The sequence below is a fragment of the Macrobrachium rosenbergii genome, chromosome 37, assembly GCF_040412425.1.
Source record: "Macrobrachium rosenbergii isolate ZJJX-2024 chromosome 37, ASM4041242v1, whole genome shotgun sequence".
Taxonomy (NCBI): Eukaryota; Metazoa; Arthropoda; class Malacostraca; order Decapoda; family Palaemonidae; genus Macrobrachium; species Macrobrachium rosenbergii.
In genome coordinates, this window is record NC_089777.1 from 17,381,537 (window position 1) to 17,404,657 (window position 23,121).

The following is a 23,121-nucleotide window of genomic DNA, read 5'->3' on the forward strand; positions in this document are numbered from 1 at the left end:
TGTCATATACTTTAATATGTTTTATGATATTATAATTTGTCTTTTGTTTTTTTCATTCCAATGCGTACATATTTGTATCCAACTACATACAAAGAATGACTTAGAGAGAGAGAGAGAGAGAGAGAGAGAGAGAGAGAGAGAGAGAGAAACTCATAGTGCAAGCTTCTGGGGCGACAAGTATGCCCTTTCAAGGGGAGAGAGAAAAAAAACTCATAATGCAAGCTTCTGGGACAACAAAGAATACGTTTCAAGGAGAGAGAGAGAGAGAGAGAGAGAGAGAGAGAGAGAGAGAGAGAGAGAGAGAGAGAGAGAGAGAGAGTGTAATGTCCCATTAAAGACTTCTTAAATAGGAAGTATCAAATATGGGCATCTGCTTGGGCACAAATGGCACCTGGAATGCCATGATTGGTCATCAGTTATTATTAGTTGCATATTTGGTGGCAGATGCAACGCGTACCGATCTCGTATCGTACAGGAGTTCGTCCTTATACGGAAGATAACCTTCCGATATAACGTAAATTATGATTCTCGAAAGAGATATAACGTAAATTTTATCTTAAAAGATATACTATGCATTTAGATCAAATTTTAGTGTTCTGTAAAACAAAACTATTGTGCCGGCTTTGTCTGTCCGTCCGCACTTTTTCTGTCCGCCCTCAGATCTTAAAAACTACGAAGGCTAAAGGGCTGCAAATTGGTATGTTGATCATCCACCCTCCAATCATCAAACATAACAAATTGCAGCCCTCCAGCCTCAGTAGTTTTTATTTTATTTAAGGTTAATGTTAGCCATAATCGTGTTTCTGGCAACGATATAGGATAGGCCACCACTGGGCCGTGGTTAAAGATTCAAGGGCCGCGGCTCATACAGCATTATAAGACAGTGGCACCAATCACTTGCATTGTGATTGGATGAAAAAATTTATTTATATGTCTAATTTGATATCAAATTAACGAGTAGAAAATAGAAGACATTTGATAAACTCAGAGAGAGAGAGAGAGAGAGAGAGAGAGAGAGAGAGAGAGAGAGAGAGAGAGAGAGAGAGAGAACATCTTTACATCATCCCCCCTAAAAAATATAACCCCTATCTGTCAAAACAAAAAAACATTTAATTAAGAAGACATTACTCAGTCTCTTAGTGTCGAGAGTACCTCATTGGTTCCCACAGGTTTGTTTGCTTAGAACGAGATAATAAACGAACCCTCTTTGCTATTTCTTTGTAGATGTGTTTCATGGGTCCTAGAGGCGGGGTGGGGGAGGGATTCGGACTGCTGAAAAAGGGGTGCCTTGTTTTCAAAAGGTGCTAGATTGGTCCAAGACGATACCTGTGCATTAGTTGTCAAAATACGTTTCACCTTTTCTTTTTTTTTTGTCATGCGTTTGTGTTTGTGTATGTGTATATGGTTTGTTTTTGTGTACGGGGCGGGGATAATATAATCATATCTCTCTCTCTCTCTCTCTCTCTCTCTCTCTCTCTCTCTCTCTCTCTTTCTATTTTGCATGAGTATGTGTGAGTGTATATGACTTATTTTTGTGTCGGGGAACAATGTGAACATATTTTCTCTCTCTCTCCCCTCTCTCTCTCTCTCTCTCTCTCTCTCTCTCTCTCTCTCTCTCTCTCTCTCTCTCTCATTGTCAATAGATATCTGTAAATGCATTCACTAAGAGTATATTCTATTTCTCGGCTCAAATCACTTACCTTTAAAGGTAGTTATAATTTTTCATCTTTATAACACCTCTCTCTCTCTCTCTCTCTCTCTCTCTCTCTCTCTCTCTCTCTCTCTCTCTCTCTCTCTCTCTCTCTCTCCAATCCATCCTTAAGTTTCTCAAAAACAGCCTGACTCGATATATGCATAATTATTATTATTATTATTATTATTATTATTATTATTATTATTATTATTATTATTATTATTATTATTATTATTATATACTGGCTCAAGCAGGTGACATTTGACATTTAGGATTCCCATACACGGAACTACCAATGAAAAAAAAATTGTAATTAATTATTTTTATAGAATTATAAATGGCTGGGCAAAAAGAATATATTTCTATAACAGGTAAGGAACAGTAAAAAGTAATCATTTTCAGATATTAATTAATATACTTCATTATGTGATGATGATTTGGTAAAAATATGGTAAATGTAGCCTAGGTGCTCGATTATAAATAAATGATCAATTTGTTATTGGCAGATGTTTATTTTATGCTAAATCGATGTTATTAATGTTATTAGTTTTTGGATGCTGATGACTTTTTTGGGTAATCAGTGGATTTTTTAAATGTTGCTAATTTCAATATACTGTAATAATGGTGCATTAAGATAGAACATGTATACGATATCACTTTCCAAAATGTAATATATGTATGCTGTATATGTATACATATATACAGTGTGTGTATATACATACATATATATATATATATATATATATATATATATATATATATATATATATATATGTGTGTATATATATATGTGTGTGTGTGTATGTGTGTTTGTTTTTGTGTAAATAGTTTCAAGTGAATTCTATTATAATGATAATAATAATAATAATAATAATAATAATAATAATAATGAGAGAGAGAGAGAGAGAGAGAGAGAGAGAGAGAGAGAGAGAGAGAGAGAGAGAGAGAGAGAGAGAGAGGTTAAAACTCCTTAAAATTCCGCAGCTATCGCAAACATTTCCCTTGTACTTACCAACCACCAAAGAAAATTATTATTATTATTATTATTATTATTATTATTATTATTATTATTATTATTATTATTATTATGATGATGTTATGTATCATTACGAATCTTCATGGACTTCCCTGGCAAATATATAATGACCATAAATAAATACAAACTAATTGACATATGATAAATAAGAGAACATGCCCATTAATAAATATATGAACAAATAAATAAAAATATAAAAAATATAAGTAAAAATAAATAAATAAATATATATATATATAAATAAATAGTATAAAAATGTGACTCAATGTCTTGTTAAAATCAAACTATAAAAATAAATAAAATAGAAATGTCTTTACCGAGAAAATTCCCAGGGCACCAAGAAAAGAAGTGGGCAATATGGCCGTCACTCGAATGCTGTGACGTCATTTCCTAAAACCGATGCCGGACGCAGAATCTAATTAGCATAATAAATTAGCTATTTTTTGGTGACTTTATTTCTTTGTTCTTACATTGACATATACGTGTATATATATGTGAATTTCTCTCTCTCTCTCTCTCTCTCTCTCTCTCTCTCTCTCTCTATATATATATATATATATATATATATATATATATATATATATATATATATATATATATATATATATATATATATATATATATATATAATACATACATAATATATATATATATATATATATATATGTATATTTGCTTATACCTAAGATAAATTTGGCAAACAAATATGCTTGAGAGAGAGAGAGAGAGAGAGAGAGAGAGAGAGAGAGAGAGAGAGAGAGAGAGAGAGAGAGAGAAATCGTAGATATTTCTAAAAACTCATGCAATCATGCAGAGACTACAACCACGTATATTCAGAGAGAGAGAGAGAGAGAGAGAGAGAGAGAGAGAGAGAGAGAGAGAGAGAGAGAGAGAGAGAGAGAGAGAAATTAACCCTAATCAATATGTTTATTAAAAGTAATTAGGACGGATTCCTGCGGTTTCCTCTGGGTCCAAATTTCGTGCTGGAAGTCACCACAAAGGAGGAACAAATAATTGTTCTTTCAAGAACACACAGAACATTTCAATCTAGTCCATTTTACTTTCTCTCGGAACACAGGGTCATACAGAGAGAGAGAGAGAGAGAGAGAGAGAGAGAGAGAGAGAGAGAGAGAGAGAGAGAGAGAGAGAGAGAGGTCAGGTCAGGTCAGGTCTGAACGAAGGGGGAAAGAGGCTAACCAAGGTCAAGAATTGGTTAGGTTAATTGATAATATATATATATATATATATATATATATATATATATATATATATATATATATATATATATATACACACATATAATATAAGCACACTCACATAGAAATGAAGTATACACACACACACACTCTCTCTCTCTCTCTCTCTCTCTCTCTCTCTCTCTCTCTCTCTCTCTCTCTCTGACCCTGTGACAATACGTTGATGAATTTAGTCTTCATAACTACTTGATTCAAAAAAAAATGTATACGATTGATTCTCTCTCTCTCTCTCTCTCTCTCTCTCAGACACTGTGACTATATGTTGATGTATAAAGTCTCCATAATTGCTTGATTTAAAAAAAATGTGTAAGATTCTTTCTCTCTCTCTCTCTCCTCAACACTAGATTTAATACTCCCCCCCCCGTAATGACTGTTACCCAACATGATGACGTAAGCAAGAATCTCTCAAGAGTGGCACTTGCCCAATCTCAAGTTGGATTTATAAGGTCTCTTGGGGATTTCACGCTTGTAATCCCCTTTAAACGCCTACATCCTTCTGGGAAAACCTGCACTTATAGCAAGAACGAACAAAAAAATTTGAGTTTAAGTAATTAAACAAAAAAAAAATAATCACAAACCAAAAAACTATACAAAGAAATTTCAAAAGAACCCATGGTCATGCCCAGGGCATTGAGGGGCATCCTAGAGTAGTCATTTGCACTTATAACAAAGAACGGATAAAAAAATTTTAGTTTCCACATAAATTTATCAAAGTAGTAAAACAATAAAACACAAAATCAATAAAAAAACACTTACAAAGAAGGTTCAAAAGTACCCAGGTTCATGCCCAGGGTATTTGGGCATCCTAGAACAGCCAGTTGCTCTCATAACAAGAAAGAGAAGTAATTAAGTATCTAAGTAGTCAAATAAAATAAACATACTAAAAGGCTCAACAGTACCCAGGTTCATGCCCAGGGTATTTTGGCATCCTAGAGCAGTCGGTTGCACTTGTAACAAGACAGAGAAAGAAAATTAAATATCAAAGTATTTAAACACAAAAAACACATACAAAGAAGGTTCAAAAGTACCCAGGGTCATGCCAAGGGTATTTGGGCATCCTAGAGTAGTCAGTTGTACTTATAATAAGAACGTGCCCAAAAAACATATTAAACTTATAAAAAGTAGTAAGAAAAGTAGTAAAACAATAAAGAAAATCAAAACACTCACAAAGAAGGTTCAAAAGTTCCTGGGTCATACCCAGGGTATTTGGGCATCTTAGAATTGTCAGTTGCACTTATAATAAGAGCGTACCCCAACAATGTTAAAACTAAAAAAATGTGTAAAAAAGTAGCAAAACAACAAAGAAAAACAAAACACCTAGAAAGAAGGTTCAAAAGTACCTAGGTTCATACCCAGGGTATTTGGGCATCCTAGAGTTGTCGGTTGCGCTTATAATAAGAACAGACCCCCAAAAAATAGCATACTAAAAAAAGTAGTTAAAAAGTAGTAAAACAATAAAAAAAAAAAACCTACAAACAAGGTTCAAAAGTACCTAGGGTCATGCCCAGGGTATCTGAGCACCCTAGAGTTGCCAGCTGCACTTATAAGAACAGAACCCCCCCCCCCAAAAAAAAAAAAAAATTAAAACTACAAAGAAATAACAAAAAATTAGTAAAACAATAAAAAAAAAACTAAAAAGAAGATTCAAAAGTACCTAGGGTCATGCCCAGGGTATTTGGGCATCCTAGAGTATAGCCAGTTGCCTAGCGCAGGACCGACCGGGAAAGGACAAGACTGAGGTTTCATCTCTCCTATCAAAGGATTCCTTCTTAGTTTCGAGTACTTGGATAAGGACTCGGAGACTTCAAGACACTGACAGACTCCATGGCGACAGTGGGATCCCTCCTCAGGCTTTTAAGGATAAGGATGAGGATGAGGATACAGGGAGTGGGGAAGGTGGGGCGGTTCCTCCATCTCCTTCAGGAATGCCCTTCCCTCCTTCGGGAGTTAGTGAATGGGGATATCGTTCAATGAAGTGTCTTTCTGAGCTGTTTTGCTGAACCGAATCAAATTTGTTTGGTTTGTTTTTTCAATGGTTTAGAGAGAGAGAGAGAGAGAGAGAGAGAGAGAGAGAGAGAGAGAGAGAGAGAGAGAGAGAGAGAGAGAGTCTTATCCCTTTCTAGCTCAGAACAAGTAAAAACGCGTTCGCGAAAAATAAAGGTGTTTTCACGAACAAATAAAAACATTTGCAAAAATACAAACGTTTTCATGTCATTGGTTTTCATGAACAAATAAAGGCGTTTTCGAGAACAAATGCAAATGTTTTCAAGAACAAATAAAGTTTTCAAGAACAAATGCAGCCATACAAATGAAACTTGAAACGTTCTCATGAACAAATACAAATATTTTCACAAACAAATAAAATTTGTTAATAAAGTACAGCAAACGGAAACGATTTCAAAAACAAATAGAAATGTTTTCGTGAACAAATACAAACGTTTACAAGAACAAAAAAGTTTTCAAGAAAAAAATACCAAAACCAACATATTAAACTCAAGACGTTTTCGTGAACAAAGACACACGTTTTCAGGAAAAAGTCAAAAGGTTTTAATGAACAAATAAAAACGTTTTTGAGAATCAATACCAAAGAACAAATAAAAATAAAGCTAACACACAAAGAACATTAACTCTTAACACATTCTATTCTTGAAACAGGCGACATCATCTTTTTGTCCTCTGTTCCTCAGAACAAAAACACCCACGAGACACTGTTTGTTAACCCTTGGTGCATTTAGCCACTTAAAACGCCGACGGTCACAAAGACCTCTCGACTGCCCCGCCACAATGAGTGGCACCTGCAGCTTCCTGCAGGAGGAGGAGGAGGAGGAGGAGGAGGAGGAGGAGGAGGAGGAGGAGGAGGAGGAAAAACTAGAGGAAAAATAGTAGGAAGGAGGAGGGAAGGGCCAAGAACAGGAGTATAAGAAGAGTAAAATGTAAAATTAAATTAATAAGGAGTTCCGCAGGGGGAGAATCCTTATATTTTTCTTCAAATGAAATTCAGCGAGTGAGAAATAATTACTTTTTCTTCTGTTGGAATTCCTCAAGTGAGGAACAATTCCTTCTTCTTCTATTGGAATTCTGCAAGGGAGGAACACTCCTAATTGAGCAGAAGCTAGGAAAATTAGCATAAGAAGAAGGAACAACCACAAATAGGAACAAATATACTTACAATAAAAAAAGTAGAAAGATATAAGAAAACACAAGGCTCCGTCAAGGAACAACCTTCCTTAAAAGTAGCAGCTGATATCAGCAGTAACAGCAGCCAGCCAAAAGTAGCAATGGAGGAAAGGACCGGAGGATATTAAGGGTGCGCCTCCCACGCCGAAACACAGTCCAGATGCAACACCGTATCCTACAACTTAATCCTACAGCGAAGGAGAGACAGACAGACAGACATCCCTGTTTTCGTGGGCATGAGAACTGTCTCTAACTGCCTGAGGGTATTTGTGTATTGCTGGTGCCCTCTGGGTACTTAATTCGTTTGTTTATCGATTTGTTTTTTTAATTAGATAGAATAAACAAGTATCTTGGCCTGTCTCGACCTCTCTTCAAATATCTTGCTCAAAAAAAAAAATATATATATATAGTGTACCAAGTAATAGATCGGGTGTGGTTGGATGTAATCTGGGTGAACTTTCTCTCTCTCTCTCTCTCTCTCTCTCTCTCTCTCTCTCTCTCTCTCTCTCTCTCTCTCTCTCTCGGACAGCAAACCTGAAGCATCCCAGATGCCAATCAGGTGACAGGGTTCATATGAACGAGTGGGCATTGTAGTTTATATCAAATGCCCCGAGAGGCATTCTTAACTGTAACGGTTACAAACAGTTACTGACCGTACCCGGGGCATGCGGGTATGCTACTTTTGAAATATCGATGTCTCTATTTGAATACAGCTGAAGGAATAATGAGTAAACTATTTTAAAGTATTTTTAAAAGGAAAATAGTTGGAAATTTGTGTGAGGTAATATTACAATGCCATTATAATGGACCATAATATGCTGGTAGTCAAATTTATGAGAATTTTATTCTCATTTTATATGATTTTTTTAATGACTTGTCATGAAATTTGGTTAAATGTATGATATGTTTTTGAAATATATCAGTAGTGAAATTACTTATATAGATACGTAATACCATACATAAATGTTAACAGTATATATATATATATATATATATATATATATATATATATATATATATATATATATATATATATATATATATATATATATATATATATATATATATATATATATATATATATATGTGTGTGTGTGTGTGTATATATACAGTATATATATGTATCACACCTGTACCCAAATACTGTAACAGAAAGATTACAGCAGCATACCGATCATTTTTGCAACAAAAGCTCGGTCACAACCAGTTCTCCTCAAAACAGAAAAAAAGGAAAAAGTACAAAACAAAACGAAAATAAAGAAAAAAGAAAGAAAACAAAAAAGAAAGAAAATAAAAGACTTTTACTTTCAACTTTCCCTGCAGGCATCTTGGCTTCTACCTGCTCGCTCGCTCACTTTTGTTCTCACTCCCCTGCCGAGGAGTCTGTATACAGACTCCTGCCTGTATACAGATTCCTGTACACTGGTAGATGCCTGTCTGTATACAGGGTTTTTCTACAAAGGTGTAAGAGTGATGTTTGTTTCTCTAAAGTCTGTATACACACTCCTTTATACAGGTAGATGCTGTCTGTATACAGATTTCTGTAAACGGTGTACGGATGATGTTCGTTTCTCTAAAGTCTGTATACAGACTCCTGTATACAAGATGATGCTGTATGTACGCAGACTCCTGTATACAAGATGAACCTGTCTGTATACAGACTTCTGTAAACGATGTATAAGTGGTGCTTGTTCAAGGGGGCTGGTACGCCAGATAAACTTACGATCAATCAATCAATCATTTTGAGAGAGAGAGAGAGAGTCAAAGCTTAAGTGGGCGTGGATGAGATCAGCAGAGACTCATTATTATTATTATTATTATTATTATTATTATTATTATTATTATTATTATTATCATTATTATTATTATTATTGTTGTTGTCAGACCAATCCTATCCTATCATATCCTAATCTATCCTACCCTATCCTAGACAATCCTTATCGTCGTCCACGAAAAACTAAAAAAAAAAGACACATTGCGGTTTCTCTTCGCCACAAATCTTCTCCTCTCAGTAAAGACAAGGAAAAAAGCCTACATTTTATAAATATAAAAATAACAAACTTTTTATCTTTTTTTTTTGCAATAAAACAACTTGCAACGTTTCTCTTGCACAAGAAATTTCATTATATTGCAAACAGAAAAATATATGAATTCATGAATTTACCGCTGGCATATAAATATTACACATAAGAAAATGGATGTCGCAACAGGAAAGAGAGAGAGAGAGAGAGAGAGAGAGAGAGAGAGAGAGAGAGAGAGAGAGAGAGAGAGAGAGAGAATGTCGCTACTCAAACCTTGAAGAAAACGAAAATATAAAAAAAAATTTGGAAGGACAAATCTTAAAAACAGCCCATTTGACCAATGTCATCCAGTCGCGTTCATCTGGTTCCGAGAAGACCAAACGGAAAACCGTTTCCTGGAGACAAACGAAACGCTTTGCAAGCAACTGAACGATTCTGCCCCTCTCCGAAGGGTTTTGTATTACGCCAGGGACTAATTGGGCAGATTTTGCAACAATGCAGTATTGCAAAGTATCTTGTTCGGTTAGCTGCTTCAGAGAGAGAGAGAGAGAGAGAGAGAGAGAGAGAGAGAGAGAGAGAATACATATATATACATATACATACATATACATACATATAAATATACAAGTATATACACACACAAACATATAATATATATATATATATATATATATATATATATATATATATATATAGAGAGAGAGAGAGAGAGAGAGAGAGAGAGAGAGAGAGAGGAATTGTTTAATGGAGACATATAAAAAATTAACAACAAAAATACCAAATAAGTGCTGAACTGAATATTGCTATGTCCTTAGGATTTAAATAAATAAATAAACGCATAAATAAATAGATAGATAAATAAATAAATAACTAAGTAAATAAATATATATATTAATATATATATATATATAAATAAATAAATAATATAAAGAAATAAATAACATAAAGAAATAAAATAAATATAAACTTGAAAAACAAAGATTTGTCAACACGAAGCCAGCAATCGACCCACCAGCGCAGAGCGCACAAGAAGCCAGCAAACACTGCGTGTGTACTCTCGATGACCGCTGAGGTTTTCCAGCCTTGTCCTGGTTTTTCTCAGACGAATCAGAGATTCATGAAGATCAAGAGGAATGGAAGGAGAGGAATGAATGAGGAGTTGAGAAATCACGTGATAAATGAGGTGGATGGATGAAAATATTAGTAAATGAATAATAAAACTAGAGAACTGAAGAGTCAGCTTGAAAAAGATAATTAATAAAGATTGTTTTTTCTCAGACGAATCAGAGATTCAAGAAGAAGATCAAGAGGAATAAAAGAAAAGGAATGAATGAGGAGTTGGGAAATGACGTGATAAATGAGGTGGATGGATGAAAATATTAGTAAATGAATAATTAAACTAGAAAATTGTAGGGAAAGCTGGAATAAGATGAAGAATAAAGATGATTTTTCTCAGACGAATCAGAGATTCAAGAAGAAGATAAATAGGAACGGAAGGAGAGGAATGAATGAGGAGATGGGAAACTATGTGATAAATGAGATGGATGGATGAATACATGAATAAACGAGTAAATAAACTTTAAAACCGAAGAATAAAGATTTTTTCCTCGGACAAACCAGAGATTCAAGAAATAAAAAGGAATGGAAGGAAAGGAAAGAAAGCGGAGACGAGAAATGACATGATAAATGAGGTGAAAAGATGAATAAGTGAATAAATTAATGAATAAACAAAAGAATTTGAGGGTCAGCTTAAAAAAAAAATAATGAATACAGACTAACTAAGCCGAGGAATAAGAGAGAGACTTATATTGAAGTACAGCTGCCCAAAAAAATATGAAAGCTGTAACAATGGAAGATGATGACCCTGAGGAAGGGAGGGAGGAGAGAAGAAGGGGGAGGGGGGAGGAGGAGGAGGAGGAGGAAGGGGGAGGAGGAAGAAGATAGGAAGATGAATGACTGAATAACCACTCTGATAACGTTCTTTTAAAAATAAGTCACGCGATCTGTTGTGAGAAACGGGGGTGCGGCAGAAAAAGCCTCTCTCTCTCTCTCTCTCTCTCTCTCTCTCTCTCTCTCTTCTCTCTCTCTCTCTCTTTTATCTTTTATTCTCAGCCGAATCTTGCGATACTTCCATTTCACGTGGTATGATTTTAATGGGAAAGATATTTAATATGGAATGAGAATTATCTAGTTATTATAAATATGATTAAAATTAATAAAATTTAAGCATTTTTGTAATAGTTCGAATAAATAGTTCAGGATAAAAGAAAGATATATATGAATATATATATATATATATATATATATATATATATATATATATATATATATATATGATATTAAATATAAATGCATGTACATAAAGTAGATAAATAAATAAACAGATACATAAATTAACAGATAAAAAAATATACAATATAATAAGTTAATTTCCCACTGCCTCCTCAGTCAATAAAACTGAAGATGATTATTGTTAACTCAGATTAACCAGGCTTTATGCCAGCACTTCCTCCCTCCCGGTGGTTGCTCGTAAGGTGTTAAAAGACATTAAAAAAAAGCCTGGTGTGGCCCTCAGCACGACGACAACCAACCGACACGAACTGAAGACCAATATCTTAGAGAACAAAGGCATAACGTATGTCCGCGTTCTTTCGAGTGTTGTTTCAACCCCCAAGACAATGAGAAACAACATCGAGCAACATCAGGCAAAACATCTTACTAACATCTGTCGGTACTATGATGGTTTTGATGGTTTCTTCCACGTCAAAAATACTTTCGTACCGAAGACCAGACGATGTAAGAGAACATCAGGCAACATCCTAACATCTGTTAAAACCTATGATGTTTGTGATGTTTTTCTTCCACGTCAAGAATGTTTTTTTATATTGAAGACCAGACGACGAAAGACATCAACCAGCAACATCGGACAAAACAGGCGAAACATCCTCCTAACATCGATCAAAACCTATGATGTTTTCGATGTTTTATTCCACCTCAAGAACGTTTTTATACTGAAGACCAGACATCGAAATTCAACATCAGGCAAAACATCCTTCTAATATCTATCAAACCCTATGATGTTTTTGATGTTTTATTCCCGGCCAAGAATGTTTTACACTGAAGACCAGACACCGAGAAACAACATCATGTTTTAAAAGAAAGTTTTTACATCCAACAGACTAACATCTACCAAAACCTCTGATGTTTTTCTCCCAAGCAAAGGATGTTTTTAAAGGAATACTTTCAAAGAGTCTATATTACCAGACCTCGCTTTCTCTCACAGACCCTACTCAAAAGTTCACCTCTAACATTTAGGAACTAGAGAAAGATCCTACTGTTTCCTACGAGCATCCTGCGAGAATCCCGCAAGGTGAGGAGGGAGGGTGCCTCTTAATTAAAATGAGCTGAAAGCTCACCTGTTTATTTCGCTGCGTGCTTGAGCGCTGGCAATATTTTGAATGTCAATACATTCTGTAAAATTAAGTTTTATATATAGACATAGATATAGATATAGGCAATATTTTGAATATCAATACATTCTGTAAAATTAAGTTTTATATATATATATATATAAATATATATATATATATATATATATATATATATATATATATATATATATATATATATATTATATAGATACACACACACACACACACACACATATATATATATATATATAATATATATATAGAGAGAGAGAGAGAGAGAGAGAGAGAGAGAGAGAGAGAGAGAGAGAGAGAGAGAGAGAGAGAGAGCCATAAAAATGTCTTCAAACAATTTACAGACATACAAAAAACCTTTCTCAAAAAAAATCAGGGTTATGAAAACAACCTCCACATTTAACAACAGGTGGCTTATTTTTCCTCCAAAGAATTACGAATTCTCTTCTCTCTCTCTCTCTCTCTCTCTCTCTCTCTCTCTCTCTCAGAAGCGCAAGGTAAATAACACAAAAAATGTAACATTAAAACCTAAAGATGGAGAGATAGGACTTGGGATAAAAAAAAAATGGGGGGAGGGATCGGAGGGGGAGAGGAAGAGGCAGAGGGGAGAGGTAGGGAGGAGGGGGAGGGGGAGGAGGCAGGGAAGGACCATGAAAAGAAAGTAAAAGTGAAGGAGGTCTGTCGAAACGAAGCGAGCCATCTGCGCATGCGTTGTTAAACCTTCCCTTTCCCATCGTATACACAAGAGTAGAGTAGTGGGCACCAAGCATCAGCCTTCAGGCGCAACAACAGCAAAAAAAAACAACCACAAGACGAACAACAACAGCTTAGCTTCGGCAGGAACAACACTTGCAAGAAGAGATAGAAAAATATGTATATATATATATGAAAAACAACAAAAACAATGAAAAACAACATGCAAAACAACATCAGCTTCAGCAGGAACAACAACACTTGCAAGAAATGACAGAAAATATATACAAAAAACAACAAAAAACAACAAGACGAATAACAACAATAACAACATCAGCAGTAACAGCTCCAGCAGGAACAACAACACTTGCTAGAAAAGACAGAAGAAATAAATATATAAAAAAACATAAAACAACAACAAGACTAACAACAAGCCCAGCAACAATAGCAACAGCTTTAGCAGGAACAACAACACTTACAAGCAAAGATAAGAAAAAATATGCCTATAAAAACAACAAAAAACAAGACCAACAACAAGCCCAACAGCAATAGCAACAGCTTCAGCAGGAACAACAACACTTGCAAGAAAAGATAGAAAAAAGCTTATAAAAACCAAAAAAACAAGACGAACAACAAGCCAACAACAACAACAACAGCAGCAGCTCAGCTTCAGCAGAAACACCACCAACACTTGCAAGAAACGATTTAAAAAATTATATATATAAAAAACTGAAAGAAAGGACTGGAACCTGTTTGCTTTGGGCTGAGTCATCGGTCTGACATTACGAGGGGAGGCTGTACAGTAGACCGCATTTAAGTCGACCTTTTATTAGCTGCGCTGGTTAACAGACGAAGCAGGTATTTTGTCAGAAGGACGATTACTGACGTGAATTAGAACGAGCGAGTTCTGGGGTTAAATAATATTCATAAGGACACATAACAACGCTCAATTTAATTTTATTTTATCGGTCTGATAAAACTATTTTTAACAGAAGCAGGTACTTCCAAAAGTGCGATTACTCACGAAAATTGAAACGAACGAGTTCTGAAATTAAATAGGATTCAAATACAATTTTATAATCTGAAAACAATTGTAAATTTTATTTTATTTTATCGGTTTGAACAACATTATTTTTAACAGAAGCAGGTACTTCTAATAAGTGCGATTACTTACGAGAATTAGAACGAGCAAGTTCTGAAATTAAATAGGATTCATATACAATTTTAAGCCACATAACGATGCTAAATTTAATTTCATTTTATTAGTTTGAACAAAATTATTTGTACCAGAAACAGGTACTTCTAATAAGTGCGATTACTTATGAGAATTGAAACAAACGAGTTCTGAAATTAAATAGGATTCATATACAATTTTATAGCCACATAACGATGCTAAATTTAATTTCATTTTATTAGTTTGAACAAAATTATTTTTACCAGAAGGGTACTGTTAATAAGTGCGACTTCTTACGAGAATTAGAACGACAAAGTTCTGAAATTAAATAGGATCCATAGACAATGATACAGGCACATAACGATGCTAAATTTAATGTAATATAACACTGTACATTACATATAAAAATAATAATTAATAATGTCTAGATTACAATAGGAAGAATTTAGGAAATATTAATTCCATACGAATATCAGGACGTCTTAGGCCTACCGTGTCTCTGCTGTAGAGATAGTTTGATAATTAGGAAAAATTATGTTAGATAATTATTTTTAAAAATCATTCAGATATGGTTACTGAGAGTCAGTCTTTTTTGTTCAGAGTTCTAAGTTGTATTTTTTTTTTCAGAACGAAAAATCGAAGTATTTTTCTTATCATTTATATATATATATATATATATATATATCTATATATATATATATATATATATATATATATATATATATATATATATATATATATAAATATATATATATATATATATATATATATATATATATATATATATATATATATATATATATATATACTTGTATATATATATATACATAATGCATAATATAAATTTTGTTCTCATGCCACCTGTCAGTGAGCGTACCTTACTTTCTCTCTCTCTCTCTCTCTCTCTCTCTCTCTCTCTCTCTCTCTCTCTCTCTCTCTCTCTCTCCCCCTGCTAAATGCTACCTACTGTAATTAGCCATCACTTCTCCTTTACCTGGGTCCCACCTGGGCGTTTAAAAACGGCCGTCCGCCCACGGCGGATCAACAGCCACGCCCACGTGCTAACAGCTGGGCGTACTGGGCATACTGGACGTCGATACCAACAAAGACTTAATGGCAGGGTACTCGAGAGTGACCTTTGTAGTAGTGACTTGTTGTGATGTTTCTTAGTTAACTCAATTGAAGCATTACTATATAAACAGTATATATTGGTCTTCTCACCTGTTGGGAGATGGGTAGACCTTACCTGAATCTCACCTGTGTTTGCGTGTGTGTATGTGTGTATATTTTTATAGATATGTGTGTGTATATATATATATATATATATATATATATATATATATATATATATATATATATATATATATATATATATAAACGTGATGCAAAAAATATTAAAAGAAATATAAAACGTAAAGTAAAAAAATTATACTCTATTACACCGCGAGGTTATTAAATATAATAACAGGCCAAAAGAATACCAATAATAATAGTAATAATAACAACTACAACGTCCAATTAACTGTTAAAAGGTCAATAACAGCGTCATACCTGATTATATGACCTTTCGAAGGTATTAAAAAAAAAAAAGGATTAGAACACAATTAGTCAAATGAGCTTAGCGCATTACCGTCATTGCGGCTTTACCAAAAATGGCCAGATAAAATTGTGACTGTATATTAGTTCTTTATAAAGTGAGTTAAATTATATATATATATATATATATATATATATATATATATATATATATATATATATATATATATATATATATATATCACATACATATAAACATATATATATATATATATATATATATATGACTGTGAAATATTTTCTGTATAAAACAGAATTCCATCAAATATAAGGAACCCATAAAAACGCCAAAATGTGGGAAATAAAGGCTATATTTCAGAGACCAAACTGTGTCTCTCCTCAGGCATTTTGTCGTTTTTATGGGCATCTTATATTTGATACATAGATATGTATATATATATGTATATATGCATATATATTAGGCTATTCTAAATTATAAATTGAAAAGAAATAATATTAATTTTTATACAAAACTGGCGATTTATCCTCTAATACTTAAGGTCATAACGTGGTAGAATATCTTAATTAACAAAAACACACGCACGAACTAATTTGATGGAAAGCAGAGGACCAGAGCAGTAAATGGGGTCTGGAAGATAAAAAGAGAGACTCTAGATAAGAGAGATAACGAGACTATGAGAGAGAGAGAGAGACAGCGATACAGGAAGATAGAGAGCGATGGAAAGCACTCACGACATTCAGTCACGCAAGGAAGAGAGAGAGAGAGAGAGAGAGAGAGAGATAGAGAACAGATATAAATTCTGAGACAAAAGGCTTTGCAGAGAGAAGAGAGAGAGAGAGAGAGAGAGAGAGAGAGAGAGAGAGAATAGATATATATTCTAGGATAAAAAGGCTTTGCAGAGAGAGAGAGAGAGAGAGAGAGAGAATAGATATATATTCTAAGACGAAAACGCTTTGCAGAAGAGAGAGAGAGAGAGAGAGAGAGAGAGAGAGAGAGAGAGAGAGAACAGGTATAAATTCTGAGACGAAAAGGCTTTGCAGAGAGAGAGAGAGAGAGAGAGAGAGAGAGAGAGAGAGAGAGAGAGAGAGAGAATAGATATATATTCTAGGATAAAAAGGCTTTGCAAAAGAGAGAGAGAGAGAGAGAGAGAGAGAGAGAGAGACAGAAATAGATAGCCGTTCAAGACGAAAACTTTGTAGAGAGAGAGAGAGAGAGAGAGAGAGAGAGAGAGAGAGAGAGAGAGAGAGAGAGAGAGAGTTAATAGATATACAGTATATTCTAAAACTGTAAGGCTTTTCAAAGAGAGAGAAGAGAGAGAGAGAGAGAGAGAGAGAGAGAGGAGCTGAGTAATTCAATGAGAGAGAGAGAGAGAGAGAGAGAGAGAGAGAGAGAGAGAGAGAGAGATCACTGGGCAACTAAACAAAGAGACAGTGATGTCTCAAAGAGCTGACAGATGAGAGAAATTAGAGATAATGGCTGCTGTCACTGGAGGTGAGAGATGACAGTTAAAAAAGATTAATAGCTTTTCTTTAACTGACATTAAATCATGTGACAATAACACGAACAGTTTAACTTTATTGTTACTGCCATAAGTCACGCGTTAACAACAGAGAGAGAGAGAGAGAGAGAGAGAGAGAGAGAGAGAGAGAGAGAGAGAGAAACCTCCTGACAGCAGCTGGTAATGCCTTGTTGTATATATAATCAACTCTTTGTGATTCAAAAATTCTTAAAAGAAAGAACCAGAAAATCAGAATGTGAATGTTTCAAAAACTTAAACCAAAAGATACAAATGACTCAAGGAAAAACTGATGATACAGGATTTTATATATTAAAAGAATTGTGATTATATATAAATATATATACTGTATATATATATATATATATATATATATATATATATATATATATATATATATATATATATATATATATATATATATATATATATCTGATCTACATTTTCATTCCTTTTTGTGGCAAACCAGACCAGGTGTTCAGTCAGTGCCTCAGGCAAACCATTGAGCAATACCATCTCTCTCTCTCTCTCTCTCTCTCTCTCTCTCTCTCTCTCTCTCTCTTTCAGGAGCAAAAGTCACCACGAACCACCTTACGGCAATGCCCTACGGCCCAACGCCGTTGAAATTCGCGTGTGTGGGTCCTATCTCCTTCAGGCACTCCGAAGGTGTAAGGAAATGAAGCGATTTTCCCCCTGAGGGTACCACAAGGTGGGAATCCCTTTGGGTTGGAAGGTGTAAGGAACAGAGCTGATCTGGTGAGGGATAAGGGCGAAGGAAAGGACTCCTTTCCCTCCTAAGGTACCATGAGGAAGGAGGAGTCCTTTGGGTAGGAATCCCTCAGGATAGGAATTCCTTTTGGGAAATGGGATCAACAAAAGCATTGACCAAGAACTTGCATTGTCAACATTAGAAAGAATGCATATGAACAGAACATTGTAGCTGTCTTAGGTTCTTGTGTGTGTGTGTGTGTGTGTGTGTGTGTGTGTGTGAGAGAGAGAGAGAGAGAGAGAGAGAGAGAGAGAGAGAGAGAGAGAGAGAGTGGGTGTTAGCTAACTAGCCAAGTCGACAGAGAGAGAGAGAGAGAAGCGAAACACGTTACAATGATATGATAATGACACCACCAGAAAGAGAAAACCGTCTCCACTATCATCATATCACCATCATCATCATCACCCTCGTCATTATCCATCTGAAGGCCACAATGAACTCATGAATAGAAGGGATCTTTCTACATTCTACACGTGAATAACCACACAATAGTGAATGTGGAAGACTGTGAATGATATATGCAACAGTATATTGTGCATTAATGGCAATTCATGCAACAATATTATTCATTAATGTCAGGTCACAGGGCTCATTATGCTAAATAGTCCTTTCTATGTCAAAGAAGGTCAGTGACCTCAACCATAGAGAAACTTTTTTTAACTTTTATTTTATGTATAGATATACCTCACCCATATTGGTGAGTTTTTTAAGAGATTGAAAATAGTTTTTTTTACAAAGAGCAAAACTGATTAGGTTTTTCCTTAAAAGAGAATCAATGCAGGTTTTTGAAAAATCAAACTGATTAGCTTTTTTTGTACAGATACCAAGAGTGTTTTTTTTTTTTTCAAATCAAAACAGGGTTTTAAAAAACTAAACCGCTTTAGTTTTTTTTAAGAGAATGTCAGGTTTGTTTTTCCCCACCACAAGAGAATAATCAAAATAGGTTTTTCAAAACCGAAGCAGTTTGTTTTTCGCGAGAATTTCAGATGGTTTTTTTCAAAGAGAGAATCATAGGTTTAAAAAAATTGTTGTTAGAAAACTTTCTTTGTCCGTCCACACTTTCTTTTGTCCGCACTTTTTCTATCCGCCCTCAGATCTTAAAAACTACAGAGGCTAGAGGGCTGCAAATTGGTATGTTGACCATCCACCCTCCAATCATCAAACATACCAAATTGCAGCCCTCTAGCCTCAGTAGTTTTTATTTTATTTAAGGTTAAAGTTAGCTATAATCGTGCGTCTGGCAACGATATAGGCCAGGCCACCACCGGGCCGTTTTTAAATTTTCATGGGACAGCGGCTGATACAGCATTATCCCGAGACTACCAAAAGATAGATCTGTTTTCGGTGGCCTTGGTTATACGATGTACAGAAAGCTCGATTGTGCCGAAGAAACTTCGGAGCATAAAAAAAACCGGATATTTTCCACTGGCTAAAGCCTTGATTACACCTCACAAAAAAACACGCACACACAAAGACACAAAAAAACAAACACAGTTCCGTAGGGAGATGAAAAAACACAAAAACCACCTGATATTTTCCACTGGCTAAATGACACGAAAGCGAGTAGGTGTCATGTCAGCCTTAATGACACATTTACCGAAAGGGGAAAAAATATGAAAAAATAAACAAAAAATAAATATAAAAAATAGCCACAGATGAATAACATAACGCCTGAAATAACGATTAGGGTAATTTACATTTCAAGTGACTCCGTAATTACAGCTTTCTCTTCGAGATAAAAGTTGGTTTAGAAAGTGACAGTCTACTACAAGTCCCCATCACAAATTGTCACATCCAAGAATGACACTTTCAGTAAAAAAAAATTGTTTGTTTACGTTTATATCAGTTTAAGCCAGTGGTTCTCAATCTTTTTGTAGTGATGGCACCCTAACTAAAGTAATCACTCCCACCATCCCACCATATCGCATGAATTAACTTATTTAATAAATGAAATTGTTATCCATACTCAAACCAAAATCAGCACACCGTACATGCAGAAATATACTGTACAAACTAAGAGCATATCAGAAGAATTAGATAAACACAATTAGAGTAGACACACTGATGATAATTATATGAAGACTTCTGCAAACTTTTTTTTTTTACAAATGTTCACTGAGATGATCTAGCCAAGGCAAAATTCATGACAATCTTGTGGCACTCCTAGGCACTGTCTGTGGCACCCCAGTTTGAGAATCACTGATCTATACAATAGACAAAATAATTTTTGAATCTTGTTCACAAATGGCGGTGTGGTACGGCACTAGGCCAAATTTATATTGACATTTTTTCCCCAAAATATATAAGACCTGCATTTCAAAAGATTAACTTACATTTGAAAAGTCATTCCTTGTTTTTTTTATATATAATTTTTCTTTGTATTTTAATAATTTCTCTTTGTTTTTTAAAAATTTCTCTTTGTATTTCAATAAATTTTCCTTGGATTTCGATAACTCACTCATTTTTATCTATTTATCCATTAACGTGTTCATTCATTTTTTCCCTCTCTAACACCTAATCTCTTCTTTCTGTATTCCCTATTACCTTCTGTAACTTATTTCAAGTCAATGGCCCCTGAGGTGGGCTTGTTCCATATGAATAAAGGTTCATCTTTTGAATAATAATAATAATAATAATAATAATAATAATAATAATAATAATAATAATAATAATAATAATAATAATAAAAACAAAATATTTCTTGTTTACATTGTGCATCTGGAAAGACCCATTCCATATATCCCACGGTCTGGAATACTTTTTCCAAGACCCACCACACACACGTAAGAGCGGTTAAGGACTGACCACTACGTTTGAAAGTTGAGAGAAAACCATTACGACAAACCATTACAGCCTCATATAATGTATATGGTCCTGTGGAAGGGAGGGAAAGGGGGAAGGGAGAGGGAGGGGGAGGGGGGGAATGTGTCCTGTAGAAATACAGAATACTGGTAACCATATCTTGCTGAAAGGGAAGAATATATGTGCCTACAGAATAGATAAAAAACTGGAGATGTCTATCTAAATTTTTTGTATTTTTAGCCTCATACAAAGACAGTATTTGACCCAATTTCGACCTCATTCCACAGTTGACCCCATTTTGACCTCATTTAATAGTTGACCCCATTAAATAGTTGACCCCATTTTGACCTCATTTAATAGTTGATCCCATTTTGACCTCATTCCATAGTTGACTCCATTTTGACCTCATTTAATAGTTGACCCAATTTTGAACCCATTCCATAGCTGACCCCATTTTGTCCTTATTTCTTAGTTGACCTCGTTTTGACCTCATTCCGTAGCTGACCCAGTTTTGACCTCATTTAATAGCTGACCCCATTTTGACCTCATTCCGTAGTTGACCACGTTTTGACCCCATTTCATTGTTGACCCTGTTTTGACCTCATTTAATAGCTGGCTCCGAGTTAACATTTCAAAAGTACAAGACTTACTCTCAAACTCAACAGGGTCAGGCAAACGATAATAAGACACACTATTTGCAGACAGTCACTATGAGAAACAATACTTCTAAATGATACTCCAACGAGAACCAATACTACTAAACAACACTCCTAGGAGAAACAACACTCCCAAACAACATTAAAATAAAAAAAAAAATACTCTTCAACAACACCCCTTTGAGAAACAACACTCTTCAACAAAACCCCCACCGAGAACCAACACAACTCTCCCTTACCTTCTGCTGCTGCCTGTGGGAATCGTGGGCAACGGGGCAGTTGCCATTGAGAGATTCTTCGGGCACAGCAGCTGACTGGTTGTAGTACGGTGGAGGAGCCGCCGCTGATTGGCTGACGGAATCGCTCGGGGGGGCGGGGCTACTGCGACCTGAGCTGCGGTTCGGCTCACCTCTTCGCCAGGGGAAGATCACGCTGTAGAAACAGAGAAAGAGTAATAGATAAGTCAATGAATGAATGAATAAACAAAAGATGGATTACATAACATTAAACAAATAAATGAATATATAAAAGTAAACAGAAATAAATATATATTTAAATAAAAAAATGAATGAATGCATAAATAAAAGATGGATTATATAAAATTAAACAAATAAATGAATGAATGAATAAATATATGAATATATGAAAATAAACAGAAATATAAATAAATAGTTAGATAAAAATAGTGAATGAATGAATAAATGAAAGATGGATTATATAAAATTAAACAAATAAATGAATGAATGAATAAATAAATGAATAAATGAAAAAAAACAAACAAATAAATAATTAAATAAAAAGTAATGAATGAATGAATAAATAAAATATGGATTATATAAAATTAAGCAAATAAATGAATGAATGAATAAATAAATGATATATAAAAAAATAAACAGAAATAAATAAATAAATAAATTAAAAAGTAAGGAAACACTGTACGCCATAACATAATGTCTACAATGTTACCGAAATAATTTATCCTCATTTTTCCCTTATTTATATTTACTTATTTTTGTTGTACCTTCTTGCAAATAGCAAGGGAGGCAGGGGACACACACGGGAGAGAAGGGGGGGACGCTGCCCCCTCCCTTCCCCCTTCCCTGTAATAAGAGGTTTTATCCCCATCCCAAGGGGAATATAAACCCGAGTTTTAAACCCATCTGTTATTTTCGGACTGAAATTTCCTCCCGTTGATCATATTTCGCTTTATGGTTTACGATACAAGAGGTTTCCCTTGAGGGGAGAGAGAGAGAGAGAGAGAGAGAGAGAGAGAGAACAGATATATATTCTGAGACGAAAAGGTTTTACAAAGAAAGAGAGGGAGAGG

The 23,121-nt window shown here is 34.6% G+C and overlaps 1 protein-coding gene across 4 annotated transcripts in view; it reads right to left on the reverse strand.

Annotated features, from left to right (window-relative positions):
* LOC136825365 (uncharacterized) overlaps positions 1 to 23,121 on the reverse strand; it is a 505,160-nt gene that overhangs the window by 172,246 nt on the left and 309,793 nt on the right. For all 4 annotated transcript variants that reach the window (XM_067081627.1, XM_067081628.1, XM_067081626.1 and 1 more), the window contains one exon: positions 22,034 to 22,226. In XM_067081627.1, the coding sequence (XP_066937728.1) occupies positions 22,034 to 22,226 (193 nt within the window). The remainder of the gene's footprint in view (positions 1 to 22,033; positions 22,227 to 23,121) is intronic.